The sequence below is a fragment of the Phalaenopsis equestris genome, unplaced genomic scaffold, assembly GCF_001263595.1.
Source record: "Phalaenopsis equestris unplaced genomic scaffold, ASM126359v1 Scaffold232764, whole genome shotgun sequence".
Taxonomy (NCBI): Eukaryota; Viridiplantae; Streptophyta; class Magnoliopsida; order Asparagales; family Orchidaceae; genus Phalaenopsis; species Phalaenopsis equestris.
In genome coordinates, this window is record NW_018250726.1 from 354,513 (window position 1) to 379,900 (window position 25,388).

Genomic DNA, 25,388 nt, shown 5'->3' on the forward strand with positions numbered 1-25,388 from the left:
TTAATTGTTAAATAGAAGTTTAACATTTATAAAAGAATAAATAATTAGTTAATACTTATATTTATTAATAATTTGTTATAAATTTATTGAATGAATAAATAAATTATATTTGTTTTTTATTAGATAATAATTAATTAATAAATAAATATAGTTAAGCGTAATTAATCTGATAATATTTTAACTAATTATTAATAATCAAGCAATTAAATTAATAAATCAACTTAAATACAATTAAATTAAGAAAATTAACTTCAATAAAATTAATAAGAACGACTGCATTGCTTTCTCCTCTCTACACGAAACCCTCGCCTACACTGCTCAACCAAAAACACTCGCGTGTCCATCCCACCCCTCTGTGTCGTCCTAAACCATCGCCTTTAGTTACCGAAACCTCGCGATACAGTCGCAATTGGAGCTAGTTGGGAACTCAAAGACGGGGTCCCGGATTACAGAGACCCGAAACTCCGATTCTTTTCCTCCTTCTGTTCTTCTCCTACCCGAAACCATTGGGAAGGTAATTTCACGTTTTTTTTCGAGCGAAAGCGCCCATCTCGGATTTGCTAAATCCTCCGATGCACGGGATTTAAGGCTGAAATCCGTGAAATGCGGATTTATCAAATCCGAGGCTTTGTTTTGTCCAAAATGACGGTCTGGCAAGATTTAGGTTAAATCCAGCTTAAATTCTGCTCTAAATCCGTTACCAGACAGGCCCTAAGTGGAATGCATCAATAAATGAAGTTTACTGCGCTGACGTGAGGGCAAGGGATTTCGCCGGAGAACGAGAACAAGAAAGCGCTCCGTTAATTCATCTTGAGCAATGAGCGACGGTCATTTCTTCAACAATATCCTCCTCGGAGGCCGCGGCGGATCCGTAATCCTCGTCTTTACCCATCTCCCAACTCTCAAATTAGGGTTTATTTATGAATTTGTCGTTTTTGCAGAACCCTGGGCAGCTTAGGGTTTATTCTGGTGGAATCGCATGGAGAAAGCTGGGCGGTGGGAAGGTTGTCGAGGTGGACAAGGCTGATATAGCTGGTGTGAGTTGGATGAAGGTTCCCAGGGCTTATCAGTTCGGAGTCCGGGTTAAAGATGGGTTGTCTTACAAGTTCACTGGATTTCGTGAACAGGTGTGTATTTTCTTGTTTTGCTAGTTTTAATAGTATTATTGAACAAGATTGGATGGCGATTACATGTTCGTTTTGTTTGGTTAAACATATTCGATGCCATGTTTGTACCGCATGCAATTTTTATTGATTCTTTCCATGTTCTTTGTTGAGTTGGAAAACTTGTGATACTTGTGATTTTGGTCAACTGTTGAATATCGTTTGGGATGAACTATAGTGTTTGCTTTGCATACACTTGAAATGATAAGTTTATAAAAGTTACAAATTAGTAACCTTAGTATTGTGATTTTTTATGTTTTTAAATATTGCATCCCATTCTACTTCACATTAGAAATCCAAGTCCCTTCATTGTTTATATCAAATTGGTATCAAACTTATGTTTGTTTTAGCATGTCGCTTATAAGTGGGTAAAATTATTAGTATCAGTTGATAGATGATCATATGGAAGATGTTCTACAAAACTTGTTAAAAGAATTGTTAACTATACAAGATCAACGAATCACCTGATTGTCTAGATTCATGATGAATTCATTGTTAGCCATTGATTGACATTCTTTGGTTTTTTCTTTCTTGCCTATTTCTTGACTTCCAATGTTTCTCTATGATAATAAGTACGGCACTCTCTGACCTTTGTGTCCCTTGTTCATCTGTACTTTGTACCATGGTTTAATGCTTTGATACCAACTTTGTAGATCAACTTTGCTTAATTTAATTTAATTTAATTTTTGTTTTAATAAGATTTTCCATTTTCGTTTTGTTTGAAAAAACAAATACGAGTATTTTTCTTTAGGGGTGTTAGGAAAACACTTGATTTGTAACAACAACAACACAAGTAGAGCAGGAAGAATCACAGCACAAAAACTATTAGAAAACACATAGAAGCTAGGCAATGCAAGAAAGCAACAACTACAAAGTGGGTGAAGAACAAAAATATGATACACACATAGAGGATTATTGGTTATTGACAAAAAAACTATAATATGTGAATCCAAAACTTGATGGGCCGAGGAAAACACATAGAAGGAGATGAAAAGGAAATCATTATTTGAGGTTTTAATCAATTTCTTCAGAATTTCAACTCTTTAAATTGGAAATTACAATAGGATTTTTTATTCCACTTTTTTAACAATTTCCACAAAGAAAGGAGAACATTTTCCACACACAATTAATTAGGTCAATTTAAATTAAATGATAATTCTACAAGAATTATCGATATTTGAGTTTAATACTCAATAAAATAAGTTAAAAATGCAAATTCATCTTTATTTTTTTTGTAATTGGAAAGTTGAGTTGCTGGAGTACGTTAGATTGGCACCTAAGGACAAATTTATTTTTTATTAACCTATAGGTAATTTAGTCTTTTGTTATTTATTATGGTTTAGTGTAAATAAGGCTGATATGTTTAGGGTTAGGGTTATGCGTGAGATTATAGCTGTGAGTCTTAGGTTATGGGTTTGAGAAAAATTTCCTATCTCTCAAATTATAGGAATTGGGAGAGATCGCTCATCTTTCGAATTGTAGGAGTTTATCCTATAATTTATTTGTTCGTGGTTGTATTATTATTTTGAGAGAAATAAAATATTTGTTTTGCTCTTCTTTTTACGGAGAATCCAAACAAATTGATATCAAAGCAGGATTTGTGGGAAACAAGACATCTCAGCACAGTACAAGATGTGGGATCATCATATAGTCGCGATTAAAGCTTCCGGAGAAGCAACAACAAGATTGCGGCTTACAAAGACCCGAAACTTCTTTCTTTGTAGAGAAGGCAACTACGAGATCATGTTGCTTGATTTGGCAGGGAAGGAATGACAAGATCACTTCTTAGGAAAACCCGAAGCTGCTATGCAGAGAAGGCAACTACCAAATCTTGCTACATGATTTTGCGAAGAAGGCAATGATGGAATCATGACTTATATAGGCTCAAAACTTTCTTCTTTCTCCTCCTTCCGCTCTGTGATTGTTATCTAGTTGAATAGAGCTAGTTGCGAAGCAACAGGGACATCGTGACATACAGGGCAAAGGTTCGTGGTTGTGTACAAACACATAGTCACTATTTTTTCTTTGTTGGGATGCCAACAACGAGATTGCAAGGTATAAACACACTTAGGGAAGTGAACGATTGCGCGATATTGGAGTTATCGTTCTTGATCGAAAATAGAGATCGGGATCACGACGCAACGTGTCTTCTGCGCTGCTCGCACAATCAAGATTTGTTGCGGGCTGGAATTTTGATTGAGAGAGACATCAGGATCACTATGTCCAGAGTCTCACGCCGAAACTACGTACATAAATGTCAAACCTTGCGATTTCAGCGTAAAGGAGTTTCAAAGTTGTACAAGGAGTAATGGGGGCCCCAAAAGTAGATTCCTTTGAGAAAGAAATGTGGAAAGAGATTGGTTAAATCAGATTTGGAATGGATGAACATTTCTTGGCTATGTAGGAGAGGTTCACAACTCTAGAAGAAATGATAAAGAAGATTGTCGAGTCTCATTGAAATCTCTGCCGCATGCCACAGGATTGAGCGAAAGAATTAGAAGCGCACTCGAACAATAACACTTGGAAGGAATAACGCGATATCCGGACGGCTGTAACAAGTGTCAGCAGGCGGAATGTCAGTAGGCGGAATGGGACGATGTGCGATTCAGGGCTAGAGAAGATTGATTTGAAGGATTATGGCCTTAAACACGACCCAAGGTGGATAGGACCTCGACCCAGGGTTACATCTAGCAAGGTCAATGCCTTTTGTTACAACGCCTTTTTGGGTGGAAGGAGATTCAAGAGCTTATGAAGGAGAGCGAGCTAATTTTGGCGCTAGCCATACTTATGGAATAAGAGAAATCAATTTGGGTTGAGAAAGGGAACCCAATTTATGCTTTATGGGTGGATTGAACTTTGGTTAAGAAAATTGGGGAGGAGACACACTTATAAGGAAGTTGAAGATACTGATCTATAAACGAGATCATGCTTACGTTTGGGTCTATCGGGGGGAGAGATACTTTGTTGTTAATGGATTGACAGAGGAAGAAAAATTGATGACGGTGACCCTGTGTGTGGAAGATAAGGCTCTAACATGGTATTAATGGAGAAAATATCAACCAATTAGAACTTTTAAGGATCGCTAATTAGAACATTTCCGAGCCATTTATGAAGGAGACTTACACGAGCAATTCTTTGCATTGACTCAAGAGGAAACTATTATGAAGTATATGAAGGGATTCGAGCTTTTGTCGAGACAACTAAGAGGGATTTCTGAAGCAGTATTTAAGGGGAACTTTATGAAGAGTACCCACAAACATGCAACACTTTGTCCGTTGGGACCACGAGAGTTAGGAGAAACTATGGAATTAGGGCGGTTGGTTGAAGACCATAATACAATAGAACGGGCTAATAAGAGCAGCACAAGTAGTGCGCTTTACCAAATTGCAATAACCACAATGACACCAAAAGCTCGAATAGTAGAATTCTGCACAGGACAAGAATCACGGGCTGCAATCGGGGGCCACAATCAAAGCTCCTTACGAGACAAAGATCTAGGAGAAGCGAGCCCCAGTAAACCATTGCAAAAATCAATTCTTACCGGTTTTCACAATATATGACAAGGAGGCAGGGGATGAAAAAACAAAGATGTGGTGGAGGAAGAACATCATTATTTTTTTCCACCTTGAGGAGAAGATGTCTTTTTGGGAAGGGAGTAATGTTAGATCAGCACCTAAGGACAAATTTGTTTTTATTAGCTTACGAGGGCAATTTAGTCTTTTATCATTTAGTATTGTTTATTATAAATCGGGTTAATTTGCTTTAAAATTGGGTTGTGCATGAGATTATTGTTGTGAGTCTTAGGTTTAGGGTTTGGGAAATATTTCCCGCCTCTCATAGTATAGGAACTGGGAGAGATCGCCTACCTCTCGAATAATAGGTGTTTGTTTATCCTTATTTTATTTGTTTGAGAGAAAGAAAACATTTGTTTTGACCTGATTTCTATGGAAAATCTTAACAGGGTCATGTTCTTCTTCATATTTTGTCTGATAGACTATCCAATGACACCTATGGAGCCCTGACGACTTCCTCTTTGATCTCAATAGTTTATTTGAGAATCGCTGTCAACAATTTTTATGGAGAAATCAGATTGTTAATACTTCAATGAACTTCGGTATCTTCTATCTTATACAATACAATTCCCAAATTGCAGACAATCTGCATGATCCTTTACAAGATCTGATCTTTGTTTTAGTTCAAATTATATTAAAAGATGCAACAATAGTGATAGTAGCATATATAAGCAAACCACTCAATTTTGAAAGAGTTATGGGTAGTTTGTAGTATGTGATAACCTCGTGAACGTGGTGTGAGTGAAGTACGCTTTTGTTAACATTACTTGTGTTAAACTTATGATTAAGCATGTGCTAAAAAGGGCGTAAATTGTTAAATTATTAGATTTACATAGGTTACTTTAACATTTGGACACATCCGCAACCCATGAAAACATTTTTCAAGACCTTTGTTCTTATAATCCTTTAGTATTCATGTTGTATTTCTTCTAAAATTAGAAGTAATATGAGAGTTATGTGCATATTGATGTGATGCCTATATGCACATCTTCTACTGCAAAACACAGTAAATTCAAACTTTTCTTGAATTTTCTTTTGATATTTCTTATAATACTGCTACATAAGAAGTTTTGTGTTTTTAAATTTTATTTTAATTTTTCTTTGACTACTCACAAAATTTTTGCTTATGGTGCAACTCTTTGAAATTTCTTTCTTCTCTTGCAGCTGGAGTTATAGAAGTTGTTGACTGAATATTATCTTTTAACATGTATCTATTTTGTTGGGGTGCCATTATACTAAATTCAATCGATCTGTGATGTATTCTAAAAAATGGAAGTGCAGTTATTCCTGCTTAAATTGTTACTTTTGTGTTATTTTTGACCATTTGGCATAAATTGCTACTGTCTCAGCATGGACTTAGTTGAGTAATAACGAGACCTTGCTGATAGGAACGTGTTTCTGCTAAAATAGAAGCGCTCATATATGTAGACATAATTAATTTTTTGAGCTTCTTTGGTTAGTATTGTTGTTTAATGAGTTGAAATGACTAGTTCACTAGCTTTAGTCATGTAGCAAAACAAATTGTGCTTGCAATATGACATGATGGGAGTTTCCACTCGATTCTACTCATTTTTGCATTGTATATGAGTTTGTAATTTATTGCTTTTAAATGCTACAATTATTATTGGTGTATTTAACATCCTTAACCTTAGTTAATTTATATACTATTTGTTCTACAGGATGTTAGTAATTTGACAACCTTCATAGAGAAAAATATTGGGGTAAAGCCAGAAGAGAAGCAGCTTTCAGTCAGTGGCCGGAATTGGGGAGAAGTTGAAATAGATGGTACAAAGGCTTCTTTTGCGAATGAGGAAATTTTAACAAAAAAATATTGTAATTAACATTTCATGTTTCATGTTGATATAATTTGTTTATTTACAAGCATGGCTTATAAACTTAGGTTCCTCTCTTTAGTCTGTTAGCGAATGCATTATAAAAATAAATTTTGGCTGTGTGGTTTTTTTTTCGACTCACCATCATCATTCATGGCCTTTTTCTCCCCCGTTCATATTTCCTTCACGAACATGCCACAAGATCACATGGTTCATACCAACAAATCAACTATTTGTTGTTAAAAACATTTAGGTGTGCTTTTTTGCATATTCTTGTTGCTATGTTTTTAGATGGCTAATGCAATTTGAAAATTTCTTGTTCTAGATTGTGTTGAACAAAATGTAGAATAATCGAACTATTAAGCTTTAAGTGCAGTCCTTTTTGAAATTTTATTCTACCTAAAATGGTAATATTTTGATTGTTTTTAGTTTTTTCTTCTCAATTTCTGACTTCACTACATATTGATATCCTTTATTTAGACGATAGTTATTTCATGATGTGCCGGTTGTACTTTTTTTTTCTTTTATTTGGCATTTCTATTCAATAAATTTAGAATATATATCTCTGGGTATATTTTTCTTCCTGTGCATTTTTCTTTTCAAAATAAAACGTCTGGCTTTTTTGTACACTTCATGTCATCTTTATGTGATCATATCTTTACCCAGGCAAAATTTTTCTTAAGGCTCCTTTATTTATAGCACTTTAATTAGCTCAGTGTTGCTGCCTTCCGCTCATTCTTATCACGTCCTTGGATATTTGTGATGGATGTTTTTTTTTTCTATTTGTATGTACGTTCTTGTTTATCTGGAACTTTGTTTATGCTTTTCGAACGTAAATCTATGCTGACTTGTTTTCACTTGTTGCAGGAAACATGCTTACATTTCTAGTTGGTTCTAAGCAAGCATTTGAAATTTCACTTGCTGACGTTGCTCAATCACATATGCAAGGGAAAAATGATGTTTACTTGGAGTTTCATGTGGATGACACAACTGGTGCAAACGAGGTAATTTATTAAAATATTTGACAGGCAGCATGCCTGCAGTCATTCTGTGTCATGCCATTTTTGTTTACTTATTATGTCATTTTTTTGCTGTAAATTTCCTTGTTTACAAGCATATTATCATATAGCCAAGGGGGCGTGTTTTACATTCATCAGTATGAACTGCAATAATCACTGTCACTTTCTGACAAAATCATTTGCCTATAAAAACTAGGTAAGTATCTGAATAAGAGTTGTAAGCTTACAGAGATTTGAATCAAGACATTTCTTTTCTAATTCTATAGATATGCATGTGAGAGACAAAAGGATTAGCCCTAACCAAATATTAGTGTATTTCCTTTGTCATGTTTGTTTTTCGTTTTTTGCTAGAATTAGCATTAAATTTGCTTAAATGTGACCTATGTATTTCTTGGTGATTTATAGTTGGGTCATGAAGCAAAGTTGGTTACACCAGCACTCTTCTCCAGGCTTTAAGTGGGGTGAATTTGACTTTGACCCTACTTGACTATGGACCTGATTATAACTGTATTATGTAATAGATTCGATGAATGTATATTCAAGATCTTATAAGTTTAGTGATTCATGCCATGTTGGTTGAGCAAGATATGTAGATGGGCGGCCGTGCACCCATGTTCTCTTTGACCTCTTCTTTGAAGATAATGGGCGGGGTTAAACAACCTTCTAGCTTGGCTGGGTTGCATAGAATAAAGAGGATGCCCTGTTCTTATGTTAAAAGGGAATGCTGGTTGTGGTAGAGGGTTAGATCAGTTAATGGGACAATTTTGCGTACTTGAGAAGAAAATATATCGGAATCCCTCTTCTCCAGCTCTGTTTAGTGGTTCTGGGTGTATTGCTTCTGTTAACTTATTCAGTTTGACCACGGTGATTGACCATGTTTGGCTTGGGCTTGAATTAGTATATGTCCAATTTGATTCAACCGTGATTGTCTCATAAATTTATATATTCTAGAAATTGTTGGATTTGATTCAAATGGTCACATGAAAAGACAAAAAATGTGAGCCATGCATATATCTATTTCTGAACTTGTCTTTAGGGGTGTAAACGAACCGAACACGAACGAACAAAGCTTGTGTTCGTGTAAAATTTAGTTTGTTTGAAATAAGCTCGTGTTCGTTTCTTAACGAACGAGCCGAACACGAACCGGACACGAGCTGTTCGCGAACGACGAGCCAGTTTGACATCCCTAATATTAATATATAAAAATAATATTATATATTAATTATATAACTTATATTATATAAATATACAATATCTATATTAGTATATTACTACTATAATATATTAACATATTATTATTATTAATTTATTATATATTATAATTTATAAAATTTAATGTTTTAAAATATAATAAATTAATGTTTTAAAATATCACAAATTATATATATATAATTATTTTAAATTATTTTATATTTCAAACAATAACGATTCGAACACGAACGAACGCATCACTGTTCGTGTTTGGTTCGTTTAACAAACCGTACGAAAAAAATTTGTTCGCGTTCATCTCGTTTACTTATCGAACGAATTGAACACGAACTCATTGACGAACCGAACACGAATTGTTCGCGAACAACGAGCTTTTTTGACAGCCCTACTTGTCTTTGTTGAAATCCACTTCATAGCTCTCCTGCTGCCCAACAGTTAATTATCTTTCTCTTCCTTAGAGCAGTCGTATATGCCACCCTTAGCCCCAATTCATGTGTTAGTTTTTCATTAGGCTCTAACTATCATCATAGTACTCTCCTTTTTTCCTTAGGTGTCACTTATGCCTTTGATGTTGAACACCATTTCGTTTATCCATGCTTAATTCAATCTCCACTATGACATCCATTCCTCAAATTCAATGATAAAAAGGATACTGGCACATGCATCCTATTAAATGAATTCAATATATGCATGATTCTTTAATTCATTGATCCACATTCAATCCAACAATGCTTTTTTTATCTTGAAGGGGTTCTGTTTGGCGAGATTACAGTTTTTTATTGGTGTGGAGAAAATGTCTTTTTTGACAATTGCTATAGGCATTATACCTTTTTTGTTTTTAATTTGTTAGTAGCTTTTTGATATCGATCACATATTAGCTGATCTAGTTGTACAATGTAGCTTTCCGCTATAGAAATTTTTATTAAGCATAATAAAACTTGCCAACGGAGGTTTGACGATATTCTGAAAACCAAAGTAGTGAAAAAAAAAAAAAAAATTCATTACACCTAACTAGAGAAGTAAGATAGATGGAATTTATCATTTCATAAAGACACTTATAAAATAGAAATGAATGGGACAATTTAAAATACAATGCTTCATCCAATCTCACAATTATGCTTGTGAGGCTAAATGATTTTATATGCATAACAATGGAAGGCTTCAATTTGTCATTCTTCTCCCGACCCACCCCACTAAATATATTTAATGTATGCCTATACGTTGTAGTGTATAATATTGTAGAATGTTCAAATATAAGAACAACAATATTTTCGCCTTACATGCCTTAATCTTGTGAAATTTACATATTGGGAAGAGGTGCTTATAATTAGAAAGTTACATTATGAACAGAGGTGAATCACATAAATGATTCAATGAGATGATTAATAAAGACAACATGATCTTATAGTTCACTGAAACCTTTGATCGGTCTCTTAAATTCTTGCAAAGGCATAAGGGCCTATTTGAAGGACCACATGTTACATGTTTCATTCTTCTATGTGAGGTAGTAGACATTCAAAAGAAAATGAGAATGCCTAGCATGGGTTAAACAGAGCCTTGTGTGAACAGCTTTTTTAGAATTTTGGTACTTATATTTTACCAATTGGAGAATTAGAAAAAGGCCCTAGAAAGCGTACCTACGATGTAGTGATAAGGAATATCATCCCTGAAGTCTAGATTTAAGAATGAGAACCACCACTAGTGCATAACTCAAACTTAAATGTAATGAATGAAAGGGACTTATAGTTTGAAATCTCACCAAAGGTTAATTAAGCACCGTTCTTGGTGTTACAATCCTGCCTATAAAAGACTACTAGTTAAATCTACTTAGGGTCTGTTTGGGGCAGCAGCAACAACATCAGCAAGAAGCAGCTGCGGATAAATTGATTGTTTGCTTGTTTTTTGTTGTTTGAAAATAGATATGCGCTGCAGCTAATTATGGACAAATAACCATCCTGCCCCCTTATAGTACCGTTATTTGCAACAGAACTGCTCATACTAGTACATTCTATACTTTAAAAGCAATTTTTCAATATAGAACATTATAAAATAAAGATAGACACCACACTAAACAGTGAGTACCCAAAATTAAAAAAAAATGATTATTAAAATAACAATTAATAATATGATAATATTATTTTAAAATCCAGACAACGTATATCACGAGCTAAGACGTCCTCCAGGGATAGCCTTCATGCCCGATTACTCTTGGTAGTGGAATCTTCCAGCCGTCTACCCACTAAAAATAGTCAAAGTTTTCTGTAATTCTCTGTAGGCACCTGTAAAATTGTCTTTTGTAGCTATGTGACCGACGTTATGTGAGCAGGGAACATTGAAGTCCGCAATAGCAGTGTAATCCTCCGGAGGTACTCATTCTTCGAGCTCATCTTTCCTGAATGCTTAAAAAAACATATTTAGAGATAACGTTAGTAAAAATTGATAATAGAAATAATTAATTAAAGTTTTATGCGCTCTGAGGTTTCAAAAAACTCAATGTATAAACCAAGGAATCTATCACTGTAAGAAGACAATATACTTTATAAAGAAAATGTTTTTTGTTGTCTTTAACTCACGCATTACCAAACTCGTGTGTCATATATGCATATCACCAAAAAATGTAATCCAGAATAACCCCAAAAACTGGAGCACAAAAAAAAGAAGAAATTTTGTTGCCTTCATTAAGATTTCATATTTAACAATAACCAATAGTTGACACACATACTATCCAGGAGAACCCATAAAGTCAAATGTCTCATCATAATCCTCAAAAACCCACAAAAAGATATAAAAAAAATATAAAAGGAAAAAAAGCACATACAACTTGTATAAAAAACCGAAACAGTTAATATGAAATGCATAAGGAAGAAAAAATAAACATGAACTGTAAATCGTGAATATCTTCAACAAACATTACAATTAACAGAAATAAAAACTGACATTCCCTTCAATCACCTTCCAACTATTGCATATTTAATTCATTCTCTCAACTTCGTCCACCACTTCTCGAAAGCATCAATCATTTTCTTTACTGGATCTCACCCCAAGCTCGTTGATTGTCACTTCATCTTCTTACAGATTTTTCGATCCTTCTTTAATTGATCCCACTTGTTTTTAACTTTGAATGTCATGCTATCATACTCTCTATTTGTACTTCCTTGAATTTTTTGATAATATTTTGTCAGTTTTTCTTGTTGAAAGAAGTTGTCCACTTATTTCTCAGTTTTACTTTCTTGAGGTAAATGTCACAAATTATTATTTTTATATCCTTATCCCACATCGCATATGAACCAACCTCTTTGGTTTTAACCATTATGTATACTGGCTTGAAACAAACTAATCAACATAAATGAGATGCCATAAAAAATATTTATCTCTGCTCCGAGAAAAATAGGAGTGCCACAAGAGCATCACCACTGCCCTCCACATCCGCACGCAAACACATCCACCAACACAAACACATCCACACACAAGCACCTCTATACACCAACACATCAAGAGACCAACATCTCTACACATCCACCAACAAATCCACTATCACAAACATGACCACACAACTCCACATCACCTACACATCACCACTGCCCCTCATAAACATCACTACCACCACCTTCACACTTCCACCAACACAAACACAACCACACGCCTCCAACACCATCTACACATCACCACTGCCCCTCCACTACATCCACAACCACTACATACACAAATAAATACATCCACCAAGAACAACCCATTTATATTTCCAAATGATTGCACGTGCAATTAACACATCCACCCAACTAAAGTATTCACAATTAAACAAAGGAAAGCCAGAGCAAAATCACAAAATGAAAAAGCTGTTAGGTATTTAAATATCATACAATGAAGAATGACAATGCATAGCACAGGTTCTGTTCAATGCAAAGCCCACAAATCGCCAACCGAGCCCAACAAAAACCGAGCCCAACAAAAGGGCAAAAACATGGCCACTTCTTAACCAAAACGAGTCTAACAGAGGGGGCCAAATATAGAACAAATTTCCAAAGTAAAACCTAACCCGGAAAAGAACCGAACCAAATCAAATTCCAGGTGAAACCGAACCTGATCTCAGGCAAAAAACGAACCCAACATAAGTGTTAAATCGAACCCAGCAAAAGCACCATTCCAAGCCAAATAGAGCAGAATTCAGTATTACCGAGCCTACCAAATGGGTTAAAACAGAAAGAGAACATTCCATGGAAAATTTAGCTTAGTAAAAGAGCCAAATCGAGCCCAGCAAAGGGGCATACCAAGCCAAATCTCATGCAAAACCAGACCAAATCTCAGGCCAAAACTGAGACTCTCAAAAAGAACAAAAAAAAAAGAGCCATGACAGGTAAACCGAGCCCGATAAGAGGGGAAAAAATAGAACAATATTCAAGCCAAAAATGCAACTCGAAAAGAGCTAAATCGAGCCCAATAAATGGGCCAGAAGAGAGCTATAAAACTCGGATCTTGTAAAGCCTCCCAGCATATGCTTCGAATAAGAACATGTAATAGAGAAAAAAAAACAAATAAGTATAAATGAATTCCTAAAGCCAACGTGTCTCAGCATTGAAACGAATTCCATTATTTGCTTGAACAAGAATAAAGAGTTTCAACATTTCATTTATAGCATTTGTTCCAAATAGTCAAATATCATCGAAGAACAACAACTAAAGCTTCCAAACTTCCATTTATCATGCATTTCATATTTTTGCACATCAACCATTCTAAGATTTCAGATTTTGCAAAAATACAACCAATAGAATTCAGATTTTGCAAATAAACCATTCAAAGATTTCATATTTTGCAAATACGCCACACAAATGTTTCAGATTTTGCAAATAGACTAAATGCTAGAAATATCGCATTATAAGAATAAGATTGTTTGCCAAAAAAAACTGTTGAATTGTCTACATATGGAGATGTTATGCCAACATTTTCCATCTTTAGTACTTGATTCGTGGAAAGATTAGCAAGCCAGGTAAGAGCCTTCTTTGCTTTAGGATCAAGTAACATAAGATGGTCATTTAGAACACTTAAAAAAAAAAAAAAAAAGACATTTTCTTCCTTCTCTGTTTTGTTTCCTTTGGTATATAAAAAAATGTAAATATGTAATTTTCTTTTTGCAATCCCAAAATTCTTCAGGAAAAACACAACTTTGATGGGATGGATCAATATTCATGCTACAAAACCATGCCTGGGATTTAATGGGATGAGAATAACACATTCATGTACATGCACTTCCCAAATGTACGTTCTCTAAGTCATTAAAGTGAAAGACATCCACGTGAAATAAATATTTAGGGTAGCATAACCACAATTAAAACGCTTATACCTCAGTCAAACACGCAGTCTAGCAAGAGTATCGAGGAACCTAACAAGAATGCCCAACAAATCAGCAAGAATACCGAGCCCCAAGCAAGAATGCCGCCGAGCAGCCAGCAAGAGTGTCGAATAGGACAAAGTTTGGCAGCACCTTTTTTCAGATTTTTGGTCACCTTTAAAAACCTCCCCAAGGTGAGGTTTTATAGGCAAAAGAGAGAGGAGCAGCCACCTACCAGCCCTAATGGTGGCCGAATAGGGTGGTGGGAGAGGAAGAGAAACATTTAGAGAGAAAGAAAAGTAGGCTTAGGGGAAAGGAAGGGTCGGTCAGGTGGAGTTTCGCCGTTGGAGAGCCGCTCGGTCGAGCGGGGATCCAGAGGGCGATCCGCGAGTGAGAGAAGAGGAGGGCAAGCCATCTCGTGTAGACGAGGGTGAGCCTGTTCGCGTATGGCAGAGGAGATGCGGGAGCTAAGGCTTCGCGCGGCCTTAGGTGTGGCCGATCACGGGAGTTAGGGCACGAGAGGGGCGAGCAGACTTCAATCGAACCGTGACTGGGAAGAAGGGATTAAGTGGGGTTATAAATATTATTATATTAATATAAAATATTTAATATTTCAAAAATAAATTTTGATTTGTACATTTTTATTCGTGCGTCAAATCATAGCAAAATGAATATCCTTTTTAGGTAATTCTGACGTTCCAGACGCGTTAGCGTGGTCCGTTTTGTCGTCGGAGGTCGTCTTGACGAATTCATCGATTTGCATGCAATTTTCTCGTGTGCAGAATCATAGCAATATGAATTTCTTTCCTAGCTAAAATTGATGTCCCGGACGCGCTGACACATTCCATTTCGTCATTGGAGGTCGTCCGGAGAAGTTCACATTTTCGTCCATCCTTTAAGCTCAACTTTTGTCCGATCTTGTGCAACTTAGTGAATTTTGTTCATTTTGTGTGTGTGTGTGATGATAATATCCTGAAGAAGTTTTCCTAGGGCTTGATATTCTATTGGGAACTTCTCCCTGAGTCTCCACATGATAGTCCTTTACCACTCGACCATACGACGATGGTTTTGAAATCGTTTTGAAATCATCGACGATGGTTTTGAAATCATCAATGTAAGACATTACAAGAGAAATAGGAAGTGACTGGAATTTCAAAGGGAATGGATTCCAATACTAATTTTCTAAGATAGTCAATAGGAAAGTCCTATGGCTAGATTGTAGGATCCTAAGGAAAAGAGTAATGACCTCAAAATGAGGTCAACAGTCACTAAGTACAGGACGAAGACTTCAAGTGGTATTCCAGAGTTTAAATTTGAATCAAAGATAAGAGATTCTGCAGTAACTCTTGAACTCTCTGGCCTTATCATAAATCATAAACTCAAGGGTATTTTTCTTGAGTATGCCTCTACAAGAAAAGGCTATAAGTGCTATTCTCCTGTTATTAGAAAATACTACAACTTCAAGGGTGTCACGGTTTTTAAAAATAATCATATCATACCAAATTTGACGATCAGGGGAAGAGTACAAATGAACATCAATTTTGGGATGCACTGGATGACATCTTCACAACAAACTCATTTACTACTCTTACAACCGACTCTCCTGCTCTTTTTGAGGATATATAACGAACCCTATTTGAAGTCTACAACAAAGAACTTACTGTGTATGCTAGGAGGAAGAAAAATTTCGAGTAGGTGGAAGATAACTTGCAAAGACAAAACTGCTCCAACAAAAACCTGATTCCACATTTACCTAAAATTTTGGTGCGGAGCCCATTACTTATGAGTTATCCCCTTCCTCTTCTGGTGTTGACAAAGAAAGTTGGACAAGATACCCAATTCAAGAGTGTAGGTTATGGAAAATTTAGAATGGAGAAAATCGGTGGAAGAAGAGCTTCGAGCATTGAAGCATAATGACACGTGGACTCTTACCAAACTCCTTAGGATAAGAAGCTGTTGGTTGCAAATAGGCGTTCAACATAAAATATAAAGATGATGGGAGTGTTGAGATATTCAAAGTCAAACTTGTTGCTAAATTTTTCACAGAAGCTTATAGAGTTTACTATTAGGAAACCTTTGCATTAGTTGTCAAACTGAATACTATCAGAGGTTTTCTTTTAGCAGCAGTTAACAAGGAATAGAAACTGCTCCAACTTGCATAAAAAATGTTTTCCTGGATGGGGATCTAAAAGATGTGTAAAATGAAGATACCACTTGGATTTGAGAATGATTCTAATAAACATATTGCATGCAAACTATGAAGTCTCGCTATGGGCTTAAACAATCATAACGGGTGTGGTTTGAAAGATTTGCTAAAACTATGAAATCCAGTGGATATTCTCAAAGTCAAGTTGATCGCACATTCATAAAACACACTTAATGAGATAAGATTGATGGCATTGATTGTATATGTAGATGACCTGATTCTTATTGTTGATGGTGAAAGAGAAATTCTTAAAATTAAAGAACTGCTAAGTTTGAAATTAAGACTTAGAAAACATGAGATATTTTCTATGCATGGAGGTAGCAAGGTCCAAGAAAAGGGTTATATCACAGAGGAAATACATCCTAGATATGCTAAATGAAACAGGGATGATTGGATGCAAACTTATTAATATTTCAAGAGAACCTAATAAGAAGTCTAATAGGAAAGATGAAATTATGTCTACAGATAAGTGGAAGATACTAAATATTGGTAGGAAAACTTTTCTACCTATCACATACTAGGCTAGATATTGCATGTATGCTATGTAGCACTGACACTTTTAAAAGTATGTTGTACCCGCATTAGACACGTATCAGACACCAACACTTGTCCGATGTGTCCCGACACTACAAAATATGTCTGAATTTTTTTCATACTCGAATACGTTTGGGACACACCTCATCACCGCATCAGATGTGAGCTTAACATGATTTTGAGAAAATGAGATACGAGAATTAGAAAATTATAACTATAAGTATATAACCTAAATTGTACCTCATAGTTAAAATGGCTCCATCTCTCGTCATGTTGAAGCTCTTAACATTCTTCAAAATCTAGCATTGAAGTTACATCCAATATTCGTTAAAGCCGGTATTAGTTATTCTCTCTTTATAATTATAGGATTATTTAAATTTTAGTAGATAGGTTGAATTATAAGTTGGATGAATTCTTTTGAAACATATTGTATCTAATTTAAAAAATTAATTTTCACAAGCATGAGGTTTTATAATATAAGTTAAACTTTATTCTTGCTAGCTTATGTCATGATATTTTCAATAAATAATAATGAACAAACATATATTTTATATTAATAATTAATTAAATATTAAAAGGTACCCATGACGTGCCATATTCAATTTTTTTCAATTATTGTGTCTCTATATTATGTCGTGTCGTGTTTGTGTCCCCGTGTTTGTGCGTCATAGATATTATGTCAGTATTATGAGTCAACACATGAATTGCCCAAATAAAGAACATTTGGAGATGCTTTATATGATTTTGAGGTTTCTTTAGAAGTCTCTTGGTTATAGATTAATTTTTGAAAAATTCAGAAACGGAGAATCGAAAGTCTACTACATTGATGCTAGGTGGGCAAGATAACTCACTGACAAAAGATCTACCATAAGTTATTGCTCATTTATGGGGAAATTTGATACTCAGAGAAGTAGTGCAAAATCAGTTGTTCTTAGAAGCAGTGCAAAATTAAAATATATGCACTTGTCTTTGGGATCTGTGAAGGGATCTGGATTCATAAATTGTTAAGAGAATTGTGATGTTCTTCCAATAGGCCTATACAAATGTTATGTGACAATCAATTAACTATGAATATTGCAAGAATCATGTGCATTTCATGATGGGATCAAAAATATTTAAGTTGATAGACACTTCTTCTTTGAAAAGGTCAATAAGGGAGTTATACAACTATGCTACTTCTCGACACACCACCAAGTTGCTAATGTCTTTACCGAAGCTCTTCCTTTCAACATTTTCTTATAATTCAATGCCAAGCTCGATCTCTATAACATTTTCGAGTCATCTTGAGGGAAAAAAATTGAGTACGTCAATCGTACACAGGAGTTACGTACGTAAAAGGGTACACGGGGGTTACATGGGGATTACAAGGGGTTATAACCCCGTTGTACCTCCCGTGTAACTCTCGTGTAACCCCGTTGTAATATTGTAATCCCAATGAATAAAATAAAAGCGCGGGTTACAGGTGAGTTACACGAAAGTTACAAGAAAGTTATAACACGCTTGTAAGCCCCATGTAACCCCCGTATAACGCACGTGTACCCTATTATGTACACATCTCTGCATACGATTGACGTACGCAATTTTTTTCCCATCTTGAGGGGGGAGTGTGGAAATCTGAGAAATTTTGGTCCTTTCTATATTTCTCTCATGTGGGATGGGCCCCACCTCCAATGGATCTGATTGAGATATGTTAGGAAACTTTTGATTAGTTTATTCCCTTCCTATTAACCGTGCCCTAGCCTTTCTTTCTCTCGGTCAAACAACAATGCTTCTTCTGATTTCTCTGGTCTTTCCCTTCCCCTTCGGCGATGGCTTACCTTCTCCTCCGGTCATAGCTGCCGGTTACTTTCTTGTGACGGTCTCTCCCGCTCATGAGTCTCATTTTTGGATTCACGTGGGCCCTCCTTGCCGTGAGCTCCTTCCCCTTTGCTCTTTTTTTTATTCATAATTGTTTCCTTTACTAATTTAGGTGAAATATGTTTGGTAAGTATGTAAATAAGGAGAGATTGGTTTCCCATATTCTATTTGTGAATCATGAATTAAGTAATTTCCTCCCCAAGTAATTTCTTGAGCATTTTTTTTTTTATTTCTTTCGGTTGACATTCTGATCGTATTTTATGGATGTGCTGTTAAGGAAACACTGCATGTATCCTTCTAACTACAACTTTTCTGATCACAGAAAGACTCGTTGATGGATCTATGTTTTCATATACCCAATTCAAATACTCAGTTTGTTGGAGATGAGAACCATCCTCCAGCTCAGGTATTCAAATGCTGACTATACGATTAAAACTTGATAATTATATAGTAACCACCACTGATTCATTGGCATTTGGTTCTGAAGGTTTTCTTAGACAAAATATTAGCTAAGGCAGATGTTGGATCTTCTAGTGAAGACGCAGTTGTTACATTTGATGGTATTGCAATCCTAACGCCAAGGTATGAGAAATATGCTTTGGTAATAATGTATTTTGTCAGCAATCAGTATCTTTTTCCAGTAATTATTTTTTCTTTCTTTAAATATCTCTTCTCTACAGCGATCCTTTCCATCCGTCAAACTTTTCTGAATATTTTTTGCAGAGGTCGTTATAGCATTGAACTTCATCTTTCATTCATGAGGCTCCAAGGGCAGGCTAATGATTTCAAAATTCAGTACAGCAGTGTAGTTAGAATTTTTCGATTGCCTAAGGTTCTCAAACCCTCCCATGAATGAATTTGTTGTTGATGTCATGTTACCCAGTAATTCTTTGATGCTTAATATCTTTCCAGTGAAAATTTCTAAATGCATTTGATATGAAGTAGCACTGTTTTCATGTGATAAGTCACGAATTACTTTTGGTTTTGTGTGCCTTTTGCAGTCCAATCAGCCTCATACCTTTGTCGTTGTTACCCTTGATCCACCAATCCGTAAAGGGCAAACTTTGTATCCGCATATTGTCATCCAGGTAAACCTTTGATTTTCTTTTCTTCCCCGTTTTATAAAATAAACTTTATAAAACTATAGAAGTTGGCTCATTATTTCCCCTAACATTTCATTAATGCTACATTTTTTTGTTTGACCGTGCTTCTAAAGTTCGAGACAGAAAGTGTTGTTGAAGGTACCTTGTCGATCAGTGAGGAACTTTTGGCAACAAAATTTAAGGGAAAATTAACAGAGATGCAATATAAGGTAATTATTTATCCATGGCTCATGAATATTACATGTTACTGAACTCTTTTACCATTCTGACATTTCTTTTTGAAGTCAAGGCTTGTGGTGTTATCTTCTGTAAATGATTGGGCATGGGACATAATATTGTGTATATATCTATAATAAAGTTGATGTTTAATAATCGTATAGAATATTTGTTAATTGAGTTTAATACTGAAATTTGATTTCCATACCTGTTGAGAGGGAAGTTGTTAAAAGTATAAATGTACTGATCTTGTAGAATGGAACTAAGGGACCATTTTGAGCCATTGCAGTGTGTTAAGCGGTAGGCTAGATAGATTATTTTGTCTTGTTCAATTCACTTAGAAAGATTTGGCTCAACTAAATTGACTTGGGCAGCCTTTAACATGCATATATAAATGGTCACAATATGCTCATGTGAGATTTTACACACAATTAGCATATTATACTTCTTTTCACGCTCTTATTGTTACAAGAGGAGTCATGTTCTTTGGTGAACTTGTTTGCATGTAGGAATTGACAAGATAAAAATATTTAGTGGCTTAATTGGTGATTTAGTTAATGGTTTAAAAGGTGTATTATTGGGAAAAGGTTTATCCTGTCAATATTTGGCAATGGCTTGGCATTGAGACCATATGGTGGATAATTTTGTACAAGTAAAATCTACCATTCATATGGGTATTCATGCCTAGTTTAATGGCACGAGTAGGCTACCTTTGAGGTGTTCAGAGATATTGACGTGTGTCTGTTTTGGCGTGACTTTGACACAAAAATAGTTTGCCTTCTAATAAAAATGACCTCATACTTTTTGTCTGAAAACTTTGTTGTTGTTGTCTGACTGACATTGGAGCGGAGAATTTGTGAAATTCATTGATGAAACCTAAGCTCAAGGACAAGAATTAAAATTACACAATTGGTACCGAGGCATTTTTTTGTTCATAAGACAAGACTTAAGACTCAAATTTTAAAAATTATGTAAATTAATAAATATTGTATAATCTATAAAGTAAAAAACTAACATATTAATATTCTAACATGTCAACGTATTAAAAGTAATATGACAATACACTAAGTAAGAAGTAACAAATTGCACAGAGTTTAAATTACACGGTAATAATCTAGCATCAAATTATGAAATAAGATAAGTTAGGTAAACGTTAACCTATTAAAGTAAGCTAAAATATAAAAACAAAATAATAAAACATCAAAACATAAAAATCAAGTTCAATATAAGTCTGTCTCTTTCTATCATACTGCTCCCGAGTTTAACAGAAATATGGTAAGTAATAAACAATTGAATTTTTAAATTAAAAGTCCCTAATATTCTCATCGCCCGATTTTCTTTATTAGAATCGTTGACATAATGATTTATTTATCTTGCATCTTATCATTAATCAAATCTATATTCTTCTATTTCTCATTATCTTTAATCTCAGTTATCATCTACGTTTAAAAATATTACTTAAAATAATAATTATATTGATAGTCGGAACTTTTTCTACTTAAATTTCTGTTGGCACATTTTTTATTTTTTTCTTGCAATTTAGTATGTGTGAGGTGTGAGGGCAAATAGCTGAGGCATATTGATATTACTTTTAGTTCTGTTAAAAATGGTGTATTGTCTCAAATATTTGAGGCAAATGAGGTGTAAGCCTCGTAAAAATTTTTTGTAAGAAGCATTGATGAGGGCCTTAAGTTGCATGTTTTAGAGCTCCATAGGAGAGAATTTTCTATTTTGACCGTGTAACTTAATGTTTTTGAGGTGCTATGCTCTTTGCTCATGGAAATCTATGCAGCCCTCAATTTCCCTTGTATGATGGATTTCTGCCATTGGATTCAGCAAAGGAGGTTGATGGCGGCCTTTTGGATGTTGTTTGTCCCCGGAGAAGGTTTGTGAGAGGAAAAAAAATATTGGAAGAGGAACAACAACTCAATATTTAGGGACTCTATTGAAGGGTGAAACTTGATTGCTTTTTTCCTTGCTCTAGCAGGCGCTTAAATAAACTTTTAAGTATCCAAGTAAGGGAACAAGCAAAAAGAAAATAATAAGAAAAGATGTGTTAAAGGAAACAAATCCTAATTCTTAGAGTAAATAAATAAATAACAAAGACCCTTATTTCAAGGATTATAAATTTGGTAAATTGGAAGCTAAGTTACACATGGAAGGCTTGTTTGACCTGCTTGTTTCTATAGCACAAGGATAAATATTATTTTTGACAGAAAATTTCACCATAAATTACCAACATTTTTATTGGAAATTAGATTTTCAACGAAAGTTGTCTTCAGGTTGAATCCTTGCCAAAACAGTTCCTAGTGGTACAAAAATATTATTGTTGTTCTTACTGCTGTCGCAGGTTAGTCTAAATGTTGGGGGTACCTTGTGGTCAGCTGTGAGCCAGACTTAAAATTTTTTGGGTCCGATTCCTACTTCACCAATATCTTGAAGTAACGCTGCAATAGCAATCTAACTAGTTGGCTTTTCCTCATCAGTGGGTCTCAACTCTGGTTGAAGTTACAAAAATTGGTATTGCTATGCCCTCTGGTTTCACAGTGCTAGTAGAAACGGATATTGTTAACTTCTAGGCATGTTTCCTTCTCATTATTTTTAATTCTTTGCCCATTTATTTTTTCCTTTTCATCGGGTTGTTCTTCCTTGTTTTTTCGCCCTCTTCGATAGGCAGTCACCTCCGCATACATAACCTCAAACAATTAATAATAGAAGCAAATATCTAAGAGAAATAAATAATATATCTAGGAATAAAGAAACAAATGAGAAAGCTCCTTTTCTAAAGGATTGTAAATCCTATTACTTTAAAAACAAATCCTCGGTATAGTTGATCGGTTCCTGGCTTGATGGTTTTTTGGCGAGATCTCCTCCCACATCAGTTTAATTGTTTGAATCACTGCTTTTCTTTTCGATTTGTTCTGTCTTATAGTAATACTTTATGTGGATAATTCAGAAAGGTAATTCTAAACCCTTTCTTTACACTTTTAGGGGCTGATTCATGAGGAGTTCACCAGAATACTGAATGCTTTATCTGGTGCCAAGGTCACTAAACCAGGAACCTTCCGAAGCTGTCAAGATGGCTATGCTGTGAAGTCATCTCTTAAAGCTGAAGATGGATTGCTATATCCACTTGAAAAGGGATTTTTCTTTTTGCCTAAACCTCCAACTCTCATTTTACATGACGAGGTATCAGCTCTATAAAGATTCCTGTGCGTGATACATCATCTTAAAATAGAATTTTGGTTTAGTTGATTTTGTTTCTTATGCCAATCTTTGCAGATCGAATATGTTGAATTCGAGCGACATGGTGCTGGAGGCTCTAGTGTTTCATCACACTACTTTGATCTTCTAATAAAACTAAAAAATGACCAAGAACATTTATTTGGAAATATCCAAAGAAATGAATATCACAGCCTTTTTGACTTTATCAGGTTGGTCAATTTATTCTTTAAATACAACATTTTAATGTGCTTAGATTATCATGCAGCGTTTCACTTATTACAGTGCTAAAGGATTGAAGATCTTGAACCTTGGTGTTGAAGGGGTTACCACTGGTGTTGCTGCAGTTCTTCATAATGATGATGATGATGCTGTTGACCCACATCTTGAGCGGATTAAAAATGCCGCTGGTGATGAGGAAAGTGATGATGAGGCGAGTGCTCGATAATCCCTAATTTGGAACTTTTTTATGTTTACTCCGGTCAACTTCGCCGCACATGCATTTGTAGTCTTTTTTTTGTGGTGTTTACATACATACCACTCAATTCCGATTTATTTACATATTTAACACCTGAACTTTACTTTTACATTTATACCACCCAAATCATTCGTCAAAATGGTTGAAATTTAAAAAGTGAAATACACCTTTTCATGGATACACGAGGTGGTAAAATTGAAGTTTTGGTGCTGGATATTTAAATACATAGGAATTGAGTGGTATGTATGTAAATCTTCCTTTCTTTTTAAACGTGGGTTTGCCATACTTTTCTGATTGCCTCTTTGCTTGCAGGATGAAGATTTTATTGCTGATAAAGATGATGGTGGATCTCCAACTGATGCTTCTGAAGAGGAGGAATCAGATGCTGCTGAAAGTGGGGGCGAGAAAGAAGTAAATCATATCATTCTTGTTGAAACTATCTTTTTTCTTAATTAAATCTTTTGACTACTTTCTATATTGAGGATAGTTATTTCTCAAAATCTGGTGCTTTTCAGAAACCTTCTAAGAAAGAAATTAGAAAGGAAGCTGCAAGTAAAGCATCATCCTCAAAGAGGAAGTCGAAAGATGGAGATGATGATTCAAAGAAGAGAAAGCCGAAGAAGAAAAAAGATCCATACGCACCAAAAAGAGCAATGTCTGGCTTTGTGTTCTTTTCAAATGCTGAAAGAGAGGTTAGTCAGGAATGTGGTGCTCTGGAATTCAAAATCGGCCGTTTAATATTTTCTTCCCTTCGCAAAATTTTCAATGAATTTGCAAACACCCTTTTTTAAAATTTTTGTTTCAGAATCTGAAGAAAGCTAATCCTGGAATGTCATTTACTGATATGGGAAGAGCTCTTGGGGAGAAATGGAAGAAGATGACCGGTGATTTGAAATTATTTTATTTACAAGACTCAATTTTTTTGGGAAGATTTACATGCGACACAATTCTTATGAATTTGTATATCTAACGTCTAAAATTTAATATTTACATTTATACTCTATTTGTGTTATAAACCTATGCGTAAAAAAAGATGCATTTGACATTTAAAAAGTTAGTAAAGTTGTATGTGTATTAAAGATTGGAGTATTATGAATGTAAATATGAAAGTTTAGGTTTTAGATATTTAGATACATAAGAAATATGTGGTATGCATGTAAATGTCTTTTTTTTGGAAAGTCTCGATCAATTTCTTCTGCATCTTGGCTTAAGTCTGTATGCTCACTTTGTGATCAATTTTCATTTTTATGCAGCGGAGGAGAAAGAGCCTTTTGAAGCCATGGCTCGTGCTGATGCGAAGCGTTACAAGGAAGCCATGGCCGGCTACAAGAGCGGAGGACCCACCATTAATGTGGATTCTGGCAACGAAAGTGGCAGTGACTAATTTGTTTTTATCTGCTCTGAACTTCTATCTCTGAAGCCACCAGTTCTCTAAAGAGATGGTGATTTACAAGATGAACTGACGCCGTTAAGATTTGTAAACCGGTCAGCTATTTAATTAGGTTAAGAAATACCGTATGTTGAACTCATTGCTCTAAGTATGGAAAGAGGGCACCTTTTTAATTGGGTTAAGAAACACTGAATGTTAAACTCATTGCTCTGAGAATTTACCGGCCAAATGTTGACTGCTAAAACAAAAAAAATAATAAAA

The 25,388-nt window shown here is 35.1% G+C and overlaps 1 protein-coding gene across 3 annotated transcripts; it reads left to right on the forward strand.

Annotated features, from left to right (window-relative positions):
- Positions 1 to 276: 276 nt before the first annotated feature.
- Positions 277 to 25,388, forward strand: LOC110038391 (FACT complex subunit SSRP1). 3 transcript variants are annotated; one of them, XM_020743216.1, is made up of 17 exons: positions 277 to 514; positions 676 to 871; positions 942 to 1,127; positions 6,415 to 6,520; positions 7,435 to 7,571; positions 19,041 to 19,124; positions 19,206 to 19,300; positions 19,442 to 19,550; positions 19,720 to 19,806; positions 19,935 to 20,030; positions 23,029 to 23,226; positions 23,320 to 23,471; positions 23,545 to 23,692; positions 24,050 to 24,148; positions 24,253 to 24,429; positions 24,543 to 24,621; positions 24,991 to 25,388. In XM_020743216.1, exons 2-17 carry the CDS (start codon positions 818 to 820, stop codon positions 25,119 to 25,121), a joined length of 1,938 nt encoding a protein of 645 aa, XP_020598875.1. In that variant the 5' UTR covers positions 277 to 514; positions 676 to 817; the 3' UTR covers positions 25,122 to 25,388. The 3 variants fall into 3 exon arrangements, with proteins under 3 accessions (XP_020598875.1, XP_020598876.1, XP_020598877.1); XM_020743217.1 differs by having other exon boundaries at positions 705 to 871; XM_020743218.1 differs by having other exon boundaries at positions 709 to 871.

Bases quoted from the DNA above. Each gene is read 5' to 3' on its own strand.
- LOC110038391 (XM_020743216.1), top strand. From the start codon at position 818: ATGAGCGACGGTCATTTCTTCAACAATATCCTCCTCGGAGGCCGCGGC. The intron at 7,572-19,040 runs GTAATTTATTAA...TTCTGATCACAG, and splicing joins ACACAACTGGTGCAAACGAG to AAAGACTCGTTGATGGATCT. The intron at 20,031-23,028 runs GTAATTATTTAT...TTACACTTTTAG, and splicing joins TAACAGAGATGCAATATAAG to GGGCTGATTCATGAGGAGTT.